Genomic DNA, 20,628 nt, shown 5'->3' with positions numbered 1-20,628 from the left:
ATCTACTTTAGGGCATTTGCCTTGCACGTGGCTGACCTGGCCGACCCAAGTTCGATTCCTCTGCGCCTCTCAGAGATCCTGGCAAGCTACCGAGAGTATCTCGCCCGCAAGGCAAAGCCTGGCAAGCTACCTGTGACGTATTCTATATGCCAAACAGTAACAAGTCTCACAATGGAGACGTTACTTGGCCTGCTCGAGCAAATGGATGAACAACAAGAGGACAGTGCTACAGTGCTACTACTTTTAATGATTGCTGTTTCTAAACGATAAGTACTATCCACTGAAGGACAGTCAGGGCACTCAGCCCGCAAGGCTGTGAGCCCCTGATCCCATGCCTTTTCTCTCTTATTTCTCTTTTCTTAATCCTCGCGGCATCCTTGTTTCAGGCCTGTTCACCCGGGGCGGGTCCCTGGCAGTCCCTATTCAGGAGCGACTCCTTAGCACTGAAGTCCAGAGTGTCTTCAGAGCATGCCAACACCTATGCCCCTCAAAAGTAACAGAAACCAAACTGGAAGCCCCCCTCTGCCAGGGTTCAGCTCAGAGAAGAGCAGGGGGGGGTTGGGGGGCAGTGCAGGACTGGGATGCAGGGTTTTTCAGATTCTGGCTGTAGCATTAGCCAAATCCCTGCAGTCACCCTAATCCGCAGTTTAATGGGGCTGAAGTCAGTTCAGGGCTCCGAGGATGAGCTCGCTAAGCCTCTGGGACAGACCCTGATGCCTGTCCCCAGGAGACCTTTCCGTGGGCCCCAGCATCATACCTCTCTGCGGAGGATGGCAGAACAAGTCCAGTTCCTTGCGTTGGGTCTCAAGATGGGGGGGGGGGGGGCTAGGAATAGAGAGGTCTTGGGGAGTGTTAGATGTTGCTTCAGAGCCCAGAACAATCTATGAGAAAGCAAGGTGACGAGGGCAGAGGGGGCAGAGTTCAGTGGACTGGGGTGTGTGTGGGCAGCTGGAGCCCCCAGGACCTCTGGGAACTACCCACCTCCTGAGTCTGCACAGGCCCTCAACGCACCAAAACCCAGCAGAGAAAACCTTAAAAGAAAGGGAAGGAAAAGAGAAGAGAGGCAGGGAGATGGAGTGGGGCTGGGAGGAAGAGAGGGGCTGAGAGAGGAAGATGGGAGGAAGCCCGTGTGAATGTGTGTGTGAGAGGGCGAGCCAGCGTGAGATTGTGTATGATCTGTGATTATGTGAGTGTGTGGTCATGTGAAAGTGTGTATATGCAAGGGAATGTGAGAGTGCATGGGCACGTGAGTGGATGCATGTGTTTGTGTGCTTGGGTATGTGTGATCCTGTGCATGAATGTGCATGCATGTGCGAGGGGACCTATGAGAGTGTGTGACTATGCATGATTGTGTGTGAGGGTGGGTATCTGTCTTTCTGTGTGTATGAGGAAGGGTGTGCACATGTGAGAGAATGCTCATGTTTGTGTGTGTGTGAGAGGAAAGTTGCCAAGAAGGACAGAGTGTGTGTGTATGTGTGTATGTGAGAGAGAGGAGAGAGAGAGAGAGAAACAGAGAGAGAGGGAGAGTCCGAAAGAGTCTGTTGGGGCGAGGGTCAAGCCTGGAATACCCACCTCACAGTGGGAGGGAGAAGGAAGAGAAGGAAGGGGGGAGAGCATGGAGTGGGCTCAGCCATGCCTCCAGCCCCACCCCGAGTCCTTAAATACCAGCAGCTCACTGCATCTGCCACTAGTCCTTCTACAGCCCACGGGGTCAGCAGGCAGCACAGGTGAGGAACCACTGTGTGTACCAAGGACAGTCCCAGGGAGAGAAACCAGGGCTGTGTGGTGTTGTGGTGTGTGTGTGTGTGTGTGTGTGTGTGTGTGTGTGTGTGTAAGGGAGATCAGGGCTGGTGTTTGTGTAAGAGTGAGCGCGGCTAGTGTGTGTGTGTGTGAGAGAGAGTGAGGGGGGGGGAGAGGGAGCCAGGGCTGGTGTTCATGCGTGTGAGTAAGGGGGTCTGCCTGTGGGCTGGGGATGGATCCCAAGAATGACCAGGGCTGGGTGGAGTGTGAGGCGTGGGGACAGGGTGAGACTGGAGAAGCTGAGACGGAGGTTCGGCCAGAGACCCCCAGTTTGCGCAGGGGGCATCCCCCACCTGGGCCCCACCGAGTGCTGGGTTCAAGCGCAGGCTTCCATCTCAAGGTCTGTCCCCACCTTTAGGTTGCTGCTTTGTGCTTTTGCGGGTTGTTCGCACGCGGCTGTGCTCAGGGAGCAATGCTGGGATAGAGCAGGGCCCCCACCCCGGGGTTCCAGGCACGACCCCTGAACACGACCCCTGACCACCGACAAGACTAGCTAGCTGTCCGTCTCTCCTCCGCAGCTGCGGCGACGATGGCGCAGTTCCGGGGCCGGCCGCCGGGGGCGCTGCCGGGCGCTCTGCTGTGCGCGTTATGCGCGCTGGCGCTGGCGCGGGCAGCGGGCGCGGCAGCGGCGCGCGCGGCGGGCTCGGTGCGCCTGGCTGGGGGCCTGACGCTCGGGGGGCTGTTCCCGGTGCACGCGCGCGGCGCGGCGGGCCGGGCGTGCGGGCCGCTCAAGAAGGAGCAGGGCGTGCACCGGCTCGAGGCGATGCTCTACGCGCTGGACCGCATCAACGCCGACCCGCGGCTGCTGCCCGGCGTGCGCCTGGGCGCGCGCTTGCTGGACACCTGCTCGCGGGACACGTACGCGCTGGAGCAGGCGCTGAGCTTCGTGCAGGCGCTGATCAGTGGCCGCGGCGACGCCCACGAGCCAGCCGTCCGCTGCCCCGGTGGCGCGCCCCCGCTGCACGCCGCGCCCCCCGAGCGCGTGGTGGCCGTGGTGGGCGCCTCCGCCAGCTCCGTGTCCATCATGGTGGCCAACGTGCTGCGCCTGTTCGCGGTGAGCGTCGCGCGGCCGGCTCGCGCGTCTCCCCACCCCCGAGCGGGCTCCTCTGCCTTTCCCTGGACCCCCATCCCACCCCGGAGCTCCCGGGGCTAGAGATCACTTCCCGCCGCTCCGAGCGCCAAGAGAGCGGCTTAGGGCTCCAAGGGTCCGAGCTCCAGCTTTGCCATTTGCAGTTGCACGCGGTCTGCCGTGTTTTGCTCTGAGTTTCAGGCTTCGGAGCTGGCGCGCATGCCTAGCCCTGAGCGAGTTTGAGCCCCATTCCCCGCACCGCAGAGATCCCCAATGCTACTAGGGTGCAGACTCCGTCCCCCAAGTGAAAATAAACTGTCTTTTGAGCCCTCTCCACCCGCTGGCCCCAGAATATTTGGTTGTTGATCATGAAGAACTCAGCCCTCCCTTCGACTCCCCTCCACCACGTCTCCACGTGCCCTCGCCTTCCAGGTCCCGACCCCCGCTCTCCGTGTAACCTCCACTTTGCACGGGTTCTGCGTGTTGGCTGCAGACTGGACTGAACCCTCCTCCTCTTGCAGTGAGTCAGACTAGGCCGATTGGCTGAGGCTGGGTTCGGCCCCGCCCCCATGGCAATGACTCTCTGTGGATTGGTTGCAGACCGATTTAGCCCCGCCTCCCCTTTGCAGCGATTGGATGTGGGTTAGCTGCTGGCTGTCTTCTGGGGTCGTCAGTCTCCCGACGGATCCAAACGCAAAGTGCGAGCTTTCCCCCTATCTCCTGGTGTCTACTGTTCAAGAGACCCCGCCATCCTAGAGGGTCCGCTGGCCCTCCCCTCCCCGTCACTGACCGCCCCGTGTCTCGTGGCCGTGCAGATCCCCCAGATCAGCTACGCCTCCACGGCCCCCGAGCTCAGCGACTCCACCCGCTACGACTTCTTCTCCCGCGTGGTTCCGCCCGACTCCTACCAAGCTCAGGCCATGGTGGACATCGTGCGGGCGTTAGGCTGGAACTACGTGTCCACGCTGGCCTCGGAGGGCAACTACGGCGAGAGTGGAGTGGAGGCTTTTGTGCAGATATCCCGGGAGGCTGGTGAGCTGGAGCGAGGCAGGGAGCCGGGAGTGCTGGGGGCTGGAGAGGGCTCCCCAGGGTGCGGACAGCCTCTTCTCCTAGGGAAGAGCACTCAAGCACCTGGTCAGTGGTGGACTGAGCCTGGAGCACAGATCACAGCTCCGGGTCCAAGCAGATTGAGGGGGAGGGTGGGTGTGGGGGAGCCCCGTGGGTGCGCGGGTGCGACTGAGACTCCTGGGGCCATCCGGTGCCCAGGGGGTGTCTGCATTGCTCAGTCCATCAAGATTCCACGAGAGCCCAAGCCCGGAGAGTTTGACAAGGTCATCAGGAGGCTCCTGGAGACGCCCAATGCCCGCGCCATCATCATCTTTGCCAACGAGGATGACATCAGGTGATGACGCAGCAGCCTGTCCCTTGGAGTTCTCTCCCCCTCCTCTCCCAACCCTCCCCAGCACGAAATCGGCCTCGTGCCCTGCTGCTGTGGGCCCCTGAAATGAGCCAGGCTCATCTGCGTGTGGATGCTGGGAGCACAACTGGAGGTCACATGAAAAGATGCTTCTGGGGAGTGGCGAACTAGGGCAGCAGGAAGGTGCTGCCTTTCGCAGTTCACTTGTACTTGGTCCCTAGTACCCCCTGGAAGACTTCAGGCCTGCCGGGAGTGATCCCTGAGCACAGTGAGAAGGAATCCCTGGGCACTGTCGCATGTAGCCAAAAAAAAAAAAAAAAGAATAAAAGCTAGTCCTTGGGACTGGAGTGATAGTACAGTGGGTAGGGCATTTGCTTGACCCAGGTTCGATCCTTGGCATCTCATGTGGTCGCGTGTGATCCCTGAGCACAGAGTCAGGAGTAAGCCCTGAACTCTGCCAGGTGTGGCCAAAAACATACCAAAGGGAAAAAACAGAAAAGTTCCTTTCACCATTGACAGCAGTGACTGAGGGCCGGGATAGGGGACTGAGGGGAGGCTGAGGCACACTCCCCCCCCCACACACACACAACTTGCAGATTGAGAGCTGTCAAAACAGTATGGGGAGGGCAGAGCTATAGTACAATGGGAAGGGCCTTTGCCTTGCACATGGCCAACTTGGGCTCTGGGTTTAACCACAATCCTCTGCCACCTTCTGCCATCAAATCCAGGCAAACCCTCCTGGAAAACCACAGTTTACTTAGGTGACTGTGGACCCTGATGAGTCAGGAGGGACCAGAGCTTAGTGGGAACCACAGTTCCTGTTTTGTTCACGTCTCACTTAAAGCTCACTGAGACATTTTCATTTTGCTTTTGGGATTTGTGGATCACGTCTCCTCTTGACTCTGTTCAGGATCACTCCTGACACGGCTGACTCCCGGATCTGTGCTCTGGGGTCACTCCTGGAGATGCTTAGTCCTGGCTCAGCACTCAAGAGTTGCTCAAAGTGCCTGGGAAGCTTCAGGGGACCACCTGTGGTGCTGGGGATCAACCCCAGTCAACCACACGAGAAGCACCTCACCCCTTTCCTGTCCCTCCAGCCCTGGCTTTTCAGCACTTCTTGGTGGGGACTCAAACAAGTGGTATCTTGACTTTCCCCCTCCTCCTCCTCTTCCTCCTCTTCTCTTCTTTTTCTTCCTTCGTCCTCCTCCTCCTGCTGCTCCTCCTCCCTTTCCCCCTCACCCACAGGGGAAGGTGAGTGATGGGAGGGGGGGCAGAAACACATGACCACTCTGGGGGGTGCCTTGGAGGAAGGTCCTGGGTTCTGAGTCACACTCCCTTGTTCGTCCCAGGAGGGTTCTGGAAGCTGCTCGCCAGGCCAACCTCACCAACCACTTCCTGTGGGTTGGCTCAGACAGCTGGGGAGCCAAAACTGCCCCCATCCTGCACCTGGAGGACGTGGCCCAGGGGGCCATCACCGTCCTGCCCAAAAGGGCCTCCATTGATGGTAGGTTCCAGCGTGGACCCCCATGCCCCCATTTGGGGGACCTTTCTGTAAAATCCTTGGTTTGATCCTTGGCATCTCATGTGGTCCCGTGAACCCTGCAACCTGTAAAAACCTGTGATCCTGTAAAATCCTGCTTCGACCCATGTCTTTCCCTTATCCCAGAATCTAGGACTCTGCGATCCCATGACTTTCTGATTCTCCGACTCTTTCTGTCTCTGTCTCCCCTCCACAGAGGACAGATGCAGCCTTTTATATGGTCTCTTGATTGATTTGGGTTTTTTGGGGGGCATAGGGGTTGAGTCACACACTGTGGTTTTCAGGGATCACTCCTGGAGCGATAGCACAGTGGTAGGGCGTTCGCCTTACAAACGGCCAACATGGCCGACCCGAGTTCGATTCCTCCGCCCCTCTCGGAGAGCCCGGCAAGCTACCGAGAGTATTCGATATGCCAAACACAGTAACAACAAAGTCTCCAATGGAGACGTTACTGGGCCCGCTCGAGCAAATCGACGATCAACGGGAGGGCCTTTACCTTTTTACCTTTACTCCTGGCTCTGTGCTAGGGTATCATGACTGACTCTGTGCTCGGGGATCAATCTTAGCAGGGCTCAAGGCAGGAGGGTGTGCCAGGGATTTGACCTGAGTCGGCCGCATGCAAGGCCAGCACCCTCTCTGCTGTCCTATTTCTCTGATCATTGTTTTATCTTATTGTTCAATGTCTGTATTTCTGCCAAAGGTGGAGAAACTCTGGCTGGAGCGTGGGGTTGGGGAGAGGATCAGTTAGACCCAGCCTTATCTGCCCTTTGTCTCACCTTCACTGCCACCTGGATGTGCCCCAGGGAGAATCCAGTTGCAGCAGAGATAAGTCCTCTACACCTGCATCCTTGTTGTCCCCCAAGGGGACCTGAAAACCCCTTGGTGAGAGCTTTTTCTAAAGCACATCTCCTTGGAGGGGCAGAGTTCCAACTACCCAGGTCTTGGCCCCCACCGTATTCTATTGTTTTGTTTTAATTAAATCACCATGAGCTACACAGTTACAAAGCTGTTCTTGATTAGGTTTTAGTCATACAGGGACTGGAGTGATAGCACAGCAGATAGGGCGTTTGCCTTGCATGCGGCCAGCCTGAATTTGATTCCCAGCATCGCATGTGGTCCCCTGAGCACCGCCAGGAGTAATTCCTGAGTGCATGAGCCAGGAGGAACTCCTGAGCATCGCTGGGTGTGACCCAAAAAGAAAAAAAAAAACAGTGTTCCATCACCAGTTTCTCCACCAGTGCACATTTCCCACCACCAATGTCCCCAGTTTCCCCTCCTGCCACCCCAGTCTGAAGTCCACGGTAGGCACTTTGCTTCCCTGTCTCTGTCTCTGTGTCTCTCTGTCTCTCCTTTTGGGCATTATGGTTTGCAGTACCAGTACTGAGGTTATCATATATATCCCTTTACCGACTTCCTGCACTCAGTTCTTGCCCAGAGTGATCATTCCCAAATCCCATTGTCAGAGTACTCCCTTCTCTATTTTTTTTCCTTTTTGGGTCACACCCAGCGATGCTCAGGGGTTACTTCTGACTCTACACTCAGGAATTACCCCTGGCAGTGCTCAGGGGACCAAATGGGATGCTGGGAATTGAACCCGGGTCGGCTGCGTGCAAGGAAAATGCCCTACCCACTGTGCTATTGCTCCAGCCCCTCCCTTCTCTATCTTACCTGCACTTCCCGACCCCCAACTCTTGGCTTCCAGTGGGCCAGTCCTCCTGGCCCTCCTTCCTACTGTCCTTGGGTAATAGTCTCATACTGTGTTTTTCATATCCCACAACTGAGTGAGTTCATACTATGTCCCTCTCCTGGCTCATTTCATTCAGCATGATATTCTCCATGTCCATCCAATTATAAGCAAATTTCACAACTTCAGTTTTCCTGGTGGCTGCATAGTATTCCATTGCATAGATGTACCATAGTTTCTTTATCCAGCTGTCTGTTTGGACAGTTGGGTTGTTTCCAGATTATGGCTATTGTAAATAGTGCTGCAATGAACTTAGATGGCGTTTCTGCTCTACAATACTAATTATCAGGGTGATGCAAATCAAAACAATGAGATGCAAATGAAGACAATCTCACACAGACTGGCACACCTCCATATTCTTTTTTGTTAGAGGTGGGGTGGATGCCCAGGTTTAGCTCAGGGAAGCCAAGAAACACAATGGGACCTGCATTGGAACCTGATGTTTCAGTGCTGGTGGCTGAGTGTGTGGCACTACTTGGACCTAGGGTGCTTGTCAGGGAGAAAGTGGTGCTGGGAATCAAGTAAGTGTTCCATGCTTGCTCATCATACACCCCTGGTCCCTATACACCCCTGATCCCGATGCTGTCTCCCACCACTGTCCACTGGAAATGTATTCTATTGAAATGAATCGACTAGATGGAGTGTGGTTTGAGTCATAAAGCAAGTTCACCAATGTTCTGGCAAGAGGGAAGGTCAAGCCTGCAAGTAACTCCGGTTCCGGACCACGACTTGGTGATATTCTCTAAATCCCTGACTGTTGCTTCCTGATTCTCCCTGGTCCTGCTATGCTTTGTGGGTGGTTTCTGGATTTCTCTATTCTGGAACACAACCACAGGGTATCACAAAGAGGCTGCTGCAGCTCTGCCCATTTCATCATCACCGCAGCATTCTAACCAGGAAACAAGGGACAGCACCAAAGTCTTTTGTGAAGTGAGGCTCAAGTTTGCATCTCAAAGTAATTTTGCCCTGGAGCCCCCAGATGGCTTTTGGTGCTGGTGCTGGTGGTTAGTTGTGGGGGTCACACCAGTGATTTTGTGGAGGACGCTTTATGGGACTGGGGATGGAAACCAGCCCTCATGCAGTTAAAGATGTACTCCTTGAGCATGGGCCAGGATTAAAGGGGTTTAGGGAGAGGCTCAGTGTACAAAAAAGTCCTTCCTACCTCCCTCCCTCCCTCAGGATTTGACCATTACTTTACGACCCGTTCCCTGGAGAACAATCGTCGAAATATCTGGTTTGCTGAGTTCTGGGAAGAGAATTTTAACTGCAAACTCACCGGCTCACACACCCAGCCAGATGATTCCACCCGCAAGTGTACAGGTGAGAGCAGCTGGGGTGCTGGGGGACCCAGCAGGCACAAGACAACCTGTGTGCATGTGTGTGTCCCTGTGTGCAAGTGTGTGCATGTATTTGTGTGAGTTGTGCATGTGCATGATTGTATGTATGTATGTGTGCATGAGTATATGAGTTTTCATATGTATGTATGTGTGTGAGTGTATGCATAAGTATATGTATGTGTGAGTATATGTGTATGTGTATGCATGAGTATGTGTGCATAACTGTTTGCACATGCGTGTGAGTGTATGTATGTGTGTGAGTGTATGCATGAGTGTATGTATGTCTGCATGTATGTGTGTGCATGTATTGTGTGCATGTGCATAAATGTATGTGTGTGCATGAATATATGTGCCTGTGCAGTGTGCATGTATGCACATGAGTGTATATGTGTGCATGAGTTTGTGTGAGTGTATGTATGTGTGCATGAGTGTTTCCATGTGCATGTGCAAGTGAATGTGTTACGTGAATGTAAGAGTGCATGTATGTGAATGTATTGTGTGCATGTGTATGAGTGTATGTGCATGAGTGTATGTGTGTGCATGAGTGAATGTGTGTATGTTAGTGTACACCCATGATTGTATGTGTACATGTGTGTGCCTGAGTGTATGTGTGTGCATGAGTGATGTATGAGTGAGATTATATGTGCATGTGTGTATATGTATGTGCATGTGTGTATGTATGTGTGCGTGAATGTATGCGTTTGCATGTGCATGCATGAGTATATGTATGTGCATGAGTGAATGTAGGAGTGTGAATATATGTGTGTGCAGGTGTGTATGTGTGAGGGCTGTATTGTTTGCATGTGTGCGCAAGTGTATGTGCATGAGTCAGCATGTGCATGTGCATGAGTATGTGAGTGGTGCACGCATGTTGGTGCATGCATGTGTCTGTGTGCACACGTGTGTGAGTGCATGTGTGTGTGTGGCGGGGGAGTGGAGAATCAGGGCACTTCCCCTGGTGTGCGTAGGGCAGGTGAGGAACGCATTGGCCGGGACTCCAGCTACGAGCAGGAGGGGAAGGTGCAGTTTGTCATCGACGCTGTGTATGCCATCGCCCACGCGCTGCATAACATGCACCAGGTGCTGTGTCCCGGCCTCGAGGGGCTTTGTCCAGCCATGGAGCCCACGGATGGGCGGACTCTACTGCAGTATATCCGCGCCGTCCGCTTCAACGGTGAGGGGAGATAGAGTTCTCAGGGAATTTCGGGGGCTCGGGAGGGAAAGTGAGGGACTTACAGTGGCTGGGGGCTGGGCTCGAGAGCAAGAGACTAACCTGTTAGAAACCAGTTTTGAGAAATAAGAAAAAGGGAAAAGTTTGTTTTGTTTTGTTTTTTGTTGGGACACACCTAGTGATGCTCAGGGGTTACTCCTGGCTCTGCACTCAAGAATCTCTCCTAGCAGTGCTTGGGAGACCCTATGGGTTGCCGGGGATTGAACCCAGGCCAGCAGCGAGCAAGGCAAGCGTCCTCTCTGCTGCGCTATCACTCCAGCCCCTAGAGGGAAAATGTCTTAATTTAACTGCATTTCATGTTTGGGCTGGAGCGATAGCACAGCGGGTAGGGTGTTTGCCTTGCACGCAGCCAACATGGCCGACCCGAGCTCGATTCCTCCGCCCCTCTCGGAGAGCCCGGCAAGCTACTGAGAGTATTCGATATGCCAGACACAGTAACAACAAAGTCTCCAATGGAGACGTTACTGGGCCCGCTCGAGCAAATCGACGATCAATGGGAGGGCCTTTACCTTACCTTTACCTCATGTTTAGTTTTTGTTTTGTTTTGGGGCCACGCTCAGCAATGATTGCGGCTTACTTCTGGCTCTGTACTCAGGAATTACTCCTGGTAGACTTCAAGGGACTGTACGGAGTGTCAGGGATCAAACCTGGTTTGGCCACATGCAAGGTTTGGCCACTCTACCCCTACAGTACCATGGCTCGAGTCCTCATGTTTTGTTTTTATTGAGACACTAACATTGGTGTCTCACTGGTGTCTGTTAATGTTTTTGGAGTATCGGATGCATTGTTCCAGCCTCACTTCCCCCACACACCACACTCATCAGTGTTCCCATGTCTCATACCCCCTCAGCTTCTCAGCAAACTCAGATCTGTAGACTGACTTTCGGGAGCCGTTTCAATAGTAGGGGAATAACACATACCATTTGTCGTCTCCTACCGTGCTTCTTTATATCCCGGATATGTGAGATCATTCTGTCTCCCTCTTCTGACAGACTTCACTCAACATGATACTCTCCATCCATCCACCTAGCAACAAATTGCATGATCTCATTTTTTCCGACAGCCAAGTAGTAGTCTGCTGTCTACATGTACCCTCACCTTTATTTAATTTATTTTTATTTTTATAATTGTTCACAATAATTTATTACATTCAATATTCCAACGCCAATCCCACCACCATTAAACCTTTCCACAATCATTTTTTGAGTTTTCCCACCACCACCACCCAAGCCTGCCTCAAAGACAGATGCTAAGTAATTTATTTTGTATTGCTTGTTATGAATAATCTGCTAAACATGATTCCAAAAAGTTTTCTTAGACGAAAGTGTGTGAAGATTGTTGTATCTCACCCTGGAGACATTAAGCTCTTGTATAATAGATTACTAACATGTTTACAACTAACATGAGCCTTGTGTACTAATATTGTATTTTGATTGAGATTGGTTGCCTTCTGCTTTACACTCCATCAAATGTGGTGTGTTATTTTTGCTACATCAGTGGTTTAGAGAATGAGTTATCACGTGGCCATGAATGCTGCCCCATGCCCCAGAAATTCTAAAGTTTTGAATAGGGTGATACAGTTGGAGTTAAAATTTTAACTGTGACTTTGGGGTCTGGAGGCATCTCTACAGCTTGTGACTCTCTTCTGAGATTTATTTGTGAGTCTTGGGGTCATGGCCATTAATGAGCTTATGTAACACTGGAGGCAGTTTGTAGGTGTGACTGCCAGGCTCCTGGAAGAACAGAGAGGTGGGGGAAGTTCGCCCGTTCCTGGTTCCATAAAAGCTTGGAGATTTCGGTCACAAATCCCACATACCTGGGTTTTCAGCGGATTCACTCTCCTGTGTGAGGCTTGTTCCAAGTATATGGAGATTGGCTTGCTGGTGATTTGGTTCTGGAGTTTTTTATCTGCTGTGGCTCTGTTGGGTTGGGTGCTGGTTTCTCTCGCCCCCCCCCATCATCTCTCTCTCTCTCTCTCTCTCTCTCTTTCTCTCTTTCTCTTTCTTTCTCTTTTCTTCTTTCCTTATTTCTTTCTTTCTTTCCTTATTTCTTTTTTCCTTCCTTCCTTCTTTCTCTCTCTCTCTTTCTTTCTTTCTTCCTTCCTTTCTTCCTTTCTTCCTTTCTGTTTTTGGGCCACACCTAACTGTGCTCAGGGGTTTCTCCTGACTGTACACTCAGGAATTACTCCTGGCAGTGCTCAGGGGACACATGGGATGCCAGGGATTGAACCCCTGTTGGCCGTGTGCAAGGCAAGCGCCTTCCTGGCTATACTATTTCACTGACCCTGACCATTGTTTCTTTATCTGGTTATCTGTTCTTAGACATTTGGATTGTTTCCAAGTCTTGGCTATTATGAATGAACATAGAAGGGAAGATCTCTTTTGGAAACACTGTTTACAGGATCTGGGGCTAGTTTCCAGGAAGTGGCATTGCCGGGTTGTATGGAATCCAGGGTCCCCCCACCCCATCTCATGCTCCCCTCCCTACACATTCCTTTCCACTTCGAGGACCATGGCCATCCTTCTGGGCGGGACTCAGTGTCCTTAGGTTGCCTGTGTGCCTTTCCCTGATGACACTGGCATTGGTTCCTTTTGATTGAGTGTCCACCAAGGGTGGTCCCCCTCTGACTGGGTCTTGGCGCCCTCGGAGACGTTACTCTGAGAATCATCCGATGGGGCGTGGGGTTCTCTCGCAGGCAGCGCAGGGACCCCCGTGATGTTCAATGAGAATGGAGACGCCCCGGGGCGCTATGACATCTTCCAGTACCAGGCCACCAACGGGAGCGCGGGCAGCGGCGGGTACCAGGCCGTGGGCCAGTGGGCAGAGGTGCTGCGGCTGGACGTGAGTGTGGGTCAGTGGGTGGGCTGTGGGGAGTGGGTGACGGTGGCAGAAGCAACAGGCACGCCATGTCCCGGGCACAGGTGGAGGCGCTGCAGTGGGCCGGGCAGCGCCAGGCAGTGCCTACATCGCTCTGCAGCCTCCCGTGCCCGGCGGGCGCCCGCAAGAAGATGGTGAAGGGCGTGCCCTGCTGCTGGCACTGCGAGGCGTGCGACGGCTACCTCTACCAACTGGACGAGTTCACGTGCCAGGCGTGCCCGGGCCACCTGCGGCCCAGCGCCAACCACACAGGCTGCCGGCCCACGCCCGTGGTGCGCCTGAGCTGGGCCTCACCCTGGGCGGCGCTGCCGCTGCTCCTGGCCGTGCTGGGCATCCTGGCCACCACGGCCGTGCTGGTCACCTTCGTGCGCCACCACGAGACCCCCATCGTGCGCGCGTCGGGCCGCGAGCTCAGCTACGTGCTGCTGGCTGGCATCTTCCTGGTGTACGCGCTGACCTTCCTGATGGTGGCCGAGCCGGGGATGGCCGTCTGCGCCGCGCGCCGCGTGCTGCTGGGCCTGGGCACAGCGCTGAGCTACTCGGCGCTGCTCACCAAGACCAACCGCATCTACCGCATCTTCGAGCGCGGCAAGCGCTCCGTCACGCCTCCGCCCTTCATCAGCCCCACCTCGCAGCTCGTCATCACCTTCAGCCTCACCTCCGTGCAGGTGGGTCGGCGGGGGACCCCGGTGGAGGGCGACCCCGCCTCAAAACATCAGAGCGCCTGCCTGACGTGCAAGCAACCTGGGTGCCGTCCTGGGCATCTCGTGGGGTCCCCTGAGCAATGCTAGGAGAGATCCCTGAGCACAGAGTCAGGAGTGGGCCTGGAGTACCACTGAGTGCACACACACACACACACACACACACACACAACACATACACAACTCCGGGTGGAGCTGCAGAGACTGGAGAGTGGGCAGGTACGGGTTCTGCATGCAGCTGACCGGTACCTGTCTGGCTGGGACTCAATCCTGGCACTCCATTTGGGCTTCTCAGCCCCACCCAGCGTGAGCCCTGAGCACAGAACCAGGAGTAAAACCTAAGTACCACCGGTGGTGCCCCCAAACAAACAAGAAATTAAAAAAGAAAAAATTCATTTTGCAAAAGAAGATTTTACTTTATCAATTTATCACTGATTTACAATTTTGTTTGCTCGAGTTTTTCTGGGGCTGGAGCGATATTACAGCGGTAGGGCGTTTACCTTGCATGCAGCCAACATGGCCAACCCGAGTTCGATTCCTCCGCCCCTCTCGGAGAGCCCGGCAAGCTACCGAGAGTATCTCGCCCGCATGGCAGGGCCTGGCAAGCTCCCTGCGATGTATTCGATATGCCAAACACAGTAACAACAAAATCTCCAATGGAGACGTTACTGGGCCCGCTCGAGCAAATCGATGAACAACGGGAGGGCCTTTACTTTACTTTACAATTTTGTGGTATCTCAGGAGATTCACTTTGTTCAACTATATCTTCAAATTTAAAAAAACAGAGTCAGACTGATAGTACAGCAGGAGGGTGTTTGCCTTGTATCCACCTGACCTCTGGTTTGGTCGCTGGCCTCCCATAGGTCCCCTGGGCACTTCCAGGAGTAACCCTTTAGGCTCAATGGGTGTGACCCAACACCATAATAATAATAATAATAATAATGAACAACAAAAAGATAAATCTCTTATATGAGACTAAAAGAGACATAGAGCAGGCCAGAGCAATAGCACAGTGGGTAGGGCACTTGCCTGGCATGCAGCCGAACTCATTTTGATCTCTGGCACCCAATATGCTCCCCAAAGCCCGCCAGGAGTGACCCCTGAGTGCAGAACTAGGAACAACCTCTGAGCAATGCTGGGTGTGGTCCAAAGAGCTTCTCTGTTTCTTCTTAAACATAGTTAAGGAACAGCAAATGGTCAAAGTTATCAGAACTGAAGATTATGTCTCTAGAATTGAGTCTCCACAGGGCGGGATATTGAGCAGATCCTTGGGATGCTGTCAGAGAGAAGCAGGTTCTCTAGAGACGGGTGTGGTGTTGGGGTGATGTAAGCATGAACAGTATAATTAACAGCATTTGTAAATCACAGTCCCTCAGTGTAAATGGCTACAAAATGAGAATAAAGAAAAAAATCAGCGTTGGGTGGGGCTGGTGAGAATGTATGAAAGAGGGGAGATGTTTGCCTGGCACCTGGGGGATGATGTTTCAAATCCCCAGCAACGCACTGTGCCCAGGAGCACTGCCAGTGGGTGCTTCTGAGCACAGGTCTACATATACTCTGAGCACTACTGCAGCGTGTGGCCCAACCCCCAAATAAATACAAATTAGGGCTAGAGCAGTCATCCAGTGGGTAGGGTGCTTGCCTTGCCTGCAGCTAACCAAGTTTGATCCCCAGCATTCCATATGGTTCCCTGAGCACTGCCAGAAGTGATTTCTGAGTGCAGAGCCAGGAGTAAGACCTGAGCATTGCCAGTTGTGGCCCCAAAATGAAACAAAATAAAAATTTTTTTAAAAAGTCATTTCTTTTTCTGTTCTTGCTTCCATGAGGGAGGAGAGAGAGAGATGCTCACTCACACTTTTTTTTTCTTTTTGGGTCACACCTGGGCAATGCACAGGGGCTACTCCTGGCTCTGCACTCAGGAGTTACTCCTGATGGTGCTCAGGGGACCATATAGGATGCTGGGAATCGAACCTGGGTCGGCTGCGTGCAAGGCAAATGCCCTACCCGCTGTGCTATCTCTCCAGCCCCGCTCACTCATTCTTAGTGAGAGATAATTCACTGAGCCCCATTCAGTCTTTGCATTTGGGAGGCCTGGATTTAAACCCTAGCCCCACATGATCCTGTGGACACTACTGAGAGTGACCCCTGAGCCCAGAACCAGAAATAACCCCTTCGCATTACCCCAACCCCCCAAAAAATATAAATAAAACAAAGCACTGCAAGATAGATCAAAGGGAAAGGAGTCAGAGATAATTCAGGAATTAAGGTGCTTGCACTGCATGCTATCAAGCCTCGTTCAATTACTGGCACTACATGTGGTCCCCTGGGCATGGCCAGAGGTAGCTCCTGTACACTGAGCCAGGGAGAGTTCCTGATCACCACTAGGGGGCACTCCCGAGCACCACCAGAGGCCACGACAGTACAGAGCCAGGGATAGCCACTGAGTCACCAGATGTGGCCCAAACCCCACCCCCCAAGAGTCATCTCAAGCAATCAGTGACATTAACGATGCAGAGTCTCACTGCCAAGGGCGGCAACCGGTTCCTCCTTAGCCAGGTGGCTGCTAAGAAATTGACACCTTTTTTGGGGGGTGGGGGGTAACACCCAGCAACGTGGGCTGGAGCGATAGCACAGCGGGTAGGGCGTTTGCCTTGCAAGCAGTAAACATGGCCGACCCAAGTTCTATTCCTCCGCCCCTCTCGGAGAGCTTGGCAAGCTAGTGAGAGTATCTCGCCTGCACAGCAAAGCCTGGCAAGCTACCTGTGACGTATTGGATATGCCAAACACAGTAACAACAAGTCTCACAATGGAGACGTTACTGAGCCCGCTCGAGCAAATCGATGAACAACGGGAGGACAGTGACAGTGATCTGGCAATGCACAGGGGTTACTCCTGGCTCTGCACTCAGGAATTGGCTCTGCACTCAGGAATTACTCCTGGCATCATGGGATGCTGGGAATCAAACCTGGGTCGGCCACATGCAAGGCAAATGCCCTACCCGCTGTGCTATCGCTCCAGTCACGGTCATGGTCCTCCTGGTGTTCATCGATTTGCTCGAGCGGGCCCAGTAACGTCTCCATCGTGAGACTTGTTGTTACTGTGTTTGGCATATCGAATACGTCACGGGTAGCTTGCCAGGCTTTGCCCTGTGGGCGAGATACTCTCGGTAGCTTGCCGGGCTCTCCGAGAGGGGCGGAAAGATCGAACTCGGGTCAGCTATGTTGGCTGCTTGTAAGGCAAACGCCCTACAGCTGTGCTACCACTCCAGCCCCAAGAAATTGACATCTTTAAAGCAGGGTCTGGAGAGGAAACGTGGACAATGATGACTCATGTGCGTGGGCTCCCCCGCCCCCAGCCAGACCCCACATTTTCTCTTGTAGGTGGTGGGTGTATTTGCCTGGATGGGGGCCCAACCTCCCAGAAGCATCATTGACTATGAGGAGCAGCGAACTGTTGACCCGGAGCAGGCTCGGGGGGTGCTCAAGTGCGACATGTCCGACGTGTCACTCATTGGCTGCCTGGCCTACAGCCTCCTGCTCATGGTGACGTGCACCGTGTATGCCATCAAGGCACGAGGCGTGCCCGAGACCTTCAACGAGGCCAAACCTATCGGCTTCACCATGTACACCACTTGCATCATTTGGCTGGCCTTTGTGCCCATCTTCTTTGGCACTGCCCAGTCGGCTGAGAAGGTAGCCCTGATGTCCCCCCTCTTCCAGATGGAGGGATCTGTGTTGATTTTCGGGGTGACTTTTTGGTTGCTTACTTCATTCATTCACATCCTTCAATATTTTTTCCTGTGGTTTTCCAATCTCTTTCTAAGAGTCCCCACTTCATCCATCCATTCATCCATTCTTCCATCCATCCATCCATTCATCCATCCATCCATCCATCCATCCATCCATCCCAGGCTCTCTGTGCTTCTCGGTTGATTCAACTACCTCTCCGATGCTTTGTCCGTTAGGCTCTGGCCTTTCTATCCAATCTCTGCTCAAATATTTATTCATGTGGAGAAACACACACCTGTCACCTGTTTCATTACCACCAGCCTCCACATATCCTTCCACTCCTTTCAGTTTTGGGATTTTGTTTCATTGTAGGGCAACCCCCAGCAGTGCTCAGGGCACCCTTTGGCTCTGGACTCAGGGATCACTCCTGGCAGGGCTCAGCGCACTCGATGGGGTCCTGGTGCTCAAACCCAGGTCAGCCTGCTGTTAGACAAGCACATTCACCCATGTATTATCTCTATGGCTCCCTCCTTCAATTTAGTTTTTATTTTTTTGGGGGGTCACACCTGGTGATGCTCCTGGCTCTACACTCAGAAATTACTCCCGGCCATTCTTGGGGGAGCATATAGGATGTCGGGAATTGAGCCAGGGACGGGTGCGTGCAAGGCAAGTGAAGTGCCTGAACTGCTGTACTATTGCTCCAGCCTCTCCATGCTTCAATTTCTGTTCTTTCATTCCTCTATTTGAATGGTTATCCATTCATTCATTCCTACCCAAAGCTGGAGTTCTCTCAGATATAAAGATGGATTCTCCCATTGCGAATTTCTGTGATGAACTCCTTGCTTTTCTTGCTCACCTGTCACCTCACTTCTGTCACTTACCATCCTTCCTGCGCACTCCAGAGCCATGTAATAATGTTTCTGCCATTCGGCCTTGCGGCGTTGGCTTTTCCGCTCTCGTCATTTTCCTGGTGCTCACTCCCATCCCCAACCTGGGAGACACCCTCGCTGCTGTCTGCATGGGCTGGAGGGAGAGAGGGAGAGTCTGGGGGCCGAATCCCACCTCATCCCTCTCTCCGTGATGCAGATCTACATCCAGACCACCACGCTGACTGTGTCCCTGAGCCTGAGTGCCTCAGTTTCCCTCGGCATGCTCTACATCCCCAAGACCTACACCATCCTCTTCCACCCCGAGCTGAACGTACAGAAGCGGAAGCGGAGCCTCAAGACAGCCCCGACAGTGACAGTGGCTCCCCCCAAGGACTCCCAGTAGTGAGTGGGGGTGGCTGGGAGGACAGTGCCCACTGGGAGGACGGTGCCCTTTTCTTGCCTCCTCTTGCCTCACTTCCTCACGTTGTGAAGGACCCTACCCAAGAGAGGGACTGTATTTACTCTGGTCTGAAATGCAGAGGTCATCATAGAGTCATGGACTTGGCCCACTTGGATGGTCAGAAGCGCCCCCTGGTAGCACTCAGAGCCTATCCTTGGCTCTGAGCTCAGGAGCGCCCCCTGATGGCGGGAGGGGGGTTTCCTGGCTCTGGGCTCAGGAATGCCCCCTGATGGTGTTAATGAGGTACTCCTGGCTCTGAGCTTAGGCGCGCCCTCTAGTGGTGCTTAGGGGATCTATTTCTGGTTCTATGGTCAGAGCTCTCTCTAGGACCCAATTAATCTATGTGAACTTCGTGAGTAATGCCTTCCCCCCATTTGTGGAAATTGTAAGGTATGTCACATGGGTTCGTCTATGTTGTATACAAAGTGGGCTCTCTGTCATTTTTCTCCATGCCGTTGCTACCAGTTTTCCCTTGGTATGAACACTTTTTTCCAGTGAAGGGTGTTCTCAAGGGGAAAATTTCTACATTACAACCACAGTATTTCTCTCCATTTTGAGTTCTCGCAGTCTCACTATAATTTTCTATAAACTTTCAATTACTTATCTGTAAGGTTATTATCCATGTCCTACATACTGAAATTTCTAATAAGGGCTTTTAAAAATGTTTGTTATATTTGTATTTTTTGCTGCTGGAAATTTGGGGACAGGTTCATTACATTAATTATAGCTTTTTCACATGTATTATATTGTGTACTCTGGATGTGATATGCCCCCAATTTAATTCTATCCATGGTCCCTGATTTTACCCCATGGCCTCTTGTTAAATAAATGAAACTCTCCCCCAAATTTGACTTGACTGTTCTGTTGCTTTTCAATTAATTTTTTTAAATTTTTGACCACACCTGGCTGTATTCCAGGCTCACTCCTGGTTCTGAGCCCAGTAATCACTCATGGCAAAGCTCACGTGACTATATGGGATGCTGTGGAATGAACCCAGACTGACCATATGCAAGACAAATACTCTATCCACTGTTCTATCACTCTGGCCCCCAAAATTATTCATCTTGGTTTTGGGGTCACTCCTAATGGTGCTCAGGGCTTAGTCCTGACTCTGAATTCAGGGATCACTCCTGACATGACTCAAGGCACCATATGGGGTGCCGGGGCTTGAGTCAGGTAGGACAAGTGCCCTACTTGCTGTCCTATTTCTCTGGCCCCAGCTTTTCGATAGTGTTATTAATTGGCAAGAGGCTTAAAGTGGAATGGACAATTCCTCTGGAAATAATTAAGTCGATCTTTCTTCCTATGGATTTGCATTGCCAGCAGTTGAGCCTGCTTCCTGCACTTATAACTCCCACTTGCAACCCCCACTGAGTTACTTCCTTAGCTTTGACCTCTTTGTCTCAATATGAAAAATTATTGTGCACGTTTTTCACACACTCCAGCTCCAAGTATCCAACACCATGGTGTCGGGTTTTCAGAGTACACTTGCATAAGAATCTGGTCTGCAGCTGGTCTGCAGCTGACTTCTGGAGCTGGCAGAGAACCAGCCTTAGCTGGGTGTAGGATAACATTGGTCCGTCCTTTCTCCTCTGTCCTTTCTCCCTTGCCTCAGGGAGCTTAGGTTTATTGATTTACACCAACCACAGTGCTCCCAGGCACTCCCATTCCTCTGTCTTTAACTCCTCTGTGCTCTGCTTCCCCTATCTGTTAATCACCTATATCCTCAAATCAGACTTGTAAGGTCAGATTCTTCTAAGGACTCTGGGTTTTGTATTTGCAAGTGAAATACTGTTTTTCTCTTCCCTTATGTCCTTTGCATAGTTTTCTTTAGAGCAATGTCCTTTTTGCATAG

General features: G+C 52.7%; 1 protein-coding gene across 1 annotated transcript; it reads left to right on the top strand.

The window, feature by feature from the left end:
• Positions 1 to 2,329: 2,329 nt before the first annotated feature.
• GRM6 (glutamate metabotropic receptor 6) lies at positions 2,330 to 18,716 on the top strand. Its single transcript, XM_056115294.1, has 10 exons — positions 2,330 to 2,854; positions 3,685 to 3,901; positions 4,136 to 4,271; positions 5,636 to 5,790; positions 8,750 to 8,890; positions 9,881 to 10,081; positions 12,834 to 12,979; positions 13,060 to 13,683; positions 17,097 to 17,408; positions 18,531 to 18,716. Exons 1-10 carry the CDS (start codon positions 2,330 to 2,332, stop codon positions 18,714 to 18,716), a joined length of 2,643 nt encoding a protein of 880 aa, XP_055971269.1.
• The last annotated feature ends 1,912 nt before the right edge of the window (positions 18,717 to 20,628 follow it).

The sequence above is a fragment of the Sorex fumeus genome, unplaced genomic scaffold, assembly GCF_029834395.1.
Source record: "Sorex fumeus unplaced genomic scaffold, SorFum_2.1 ptg000029l, whole genome shotgun sequence".
In the NCBI taxonomy this organism is placed as follows: domain Eukaryota; kingdom Metazoa; phylum Chordata; class Mammalia; order Eulipotyphla; family Soricidae; genus Sorex; species Sorex fumeus.
This window is presented reverse-complemented; position numbering and strand designations above follow the sequence as displayed.

Coding starts and splice junctions, on each gene's coding strand:
- GRM6 (XM_056115294.1), top strand. CDS start 2,330: ATGGCGCAGTTCCGGGGCCGGCCGCCGGGGGCGCTGCCGGGCGCTCTG. Junction 3,902..4,135: donor GCAGATATCCCGGGAGGCTG/GTGAGCTGGAGC, acceptor TCCGGTGCCCAG/GGGGTGTCTGCATTGCTCAG. Junction 13,684..17,096: donor TCAGCCTCACCTCCGTGCAG/GTGGGTCGGCGG, acceptor TTTCTCTTGTAG/GTGGTGGGTGTATTTGCCTG.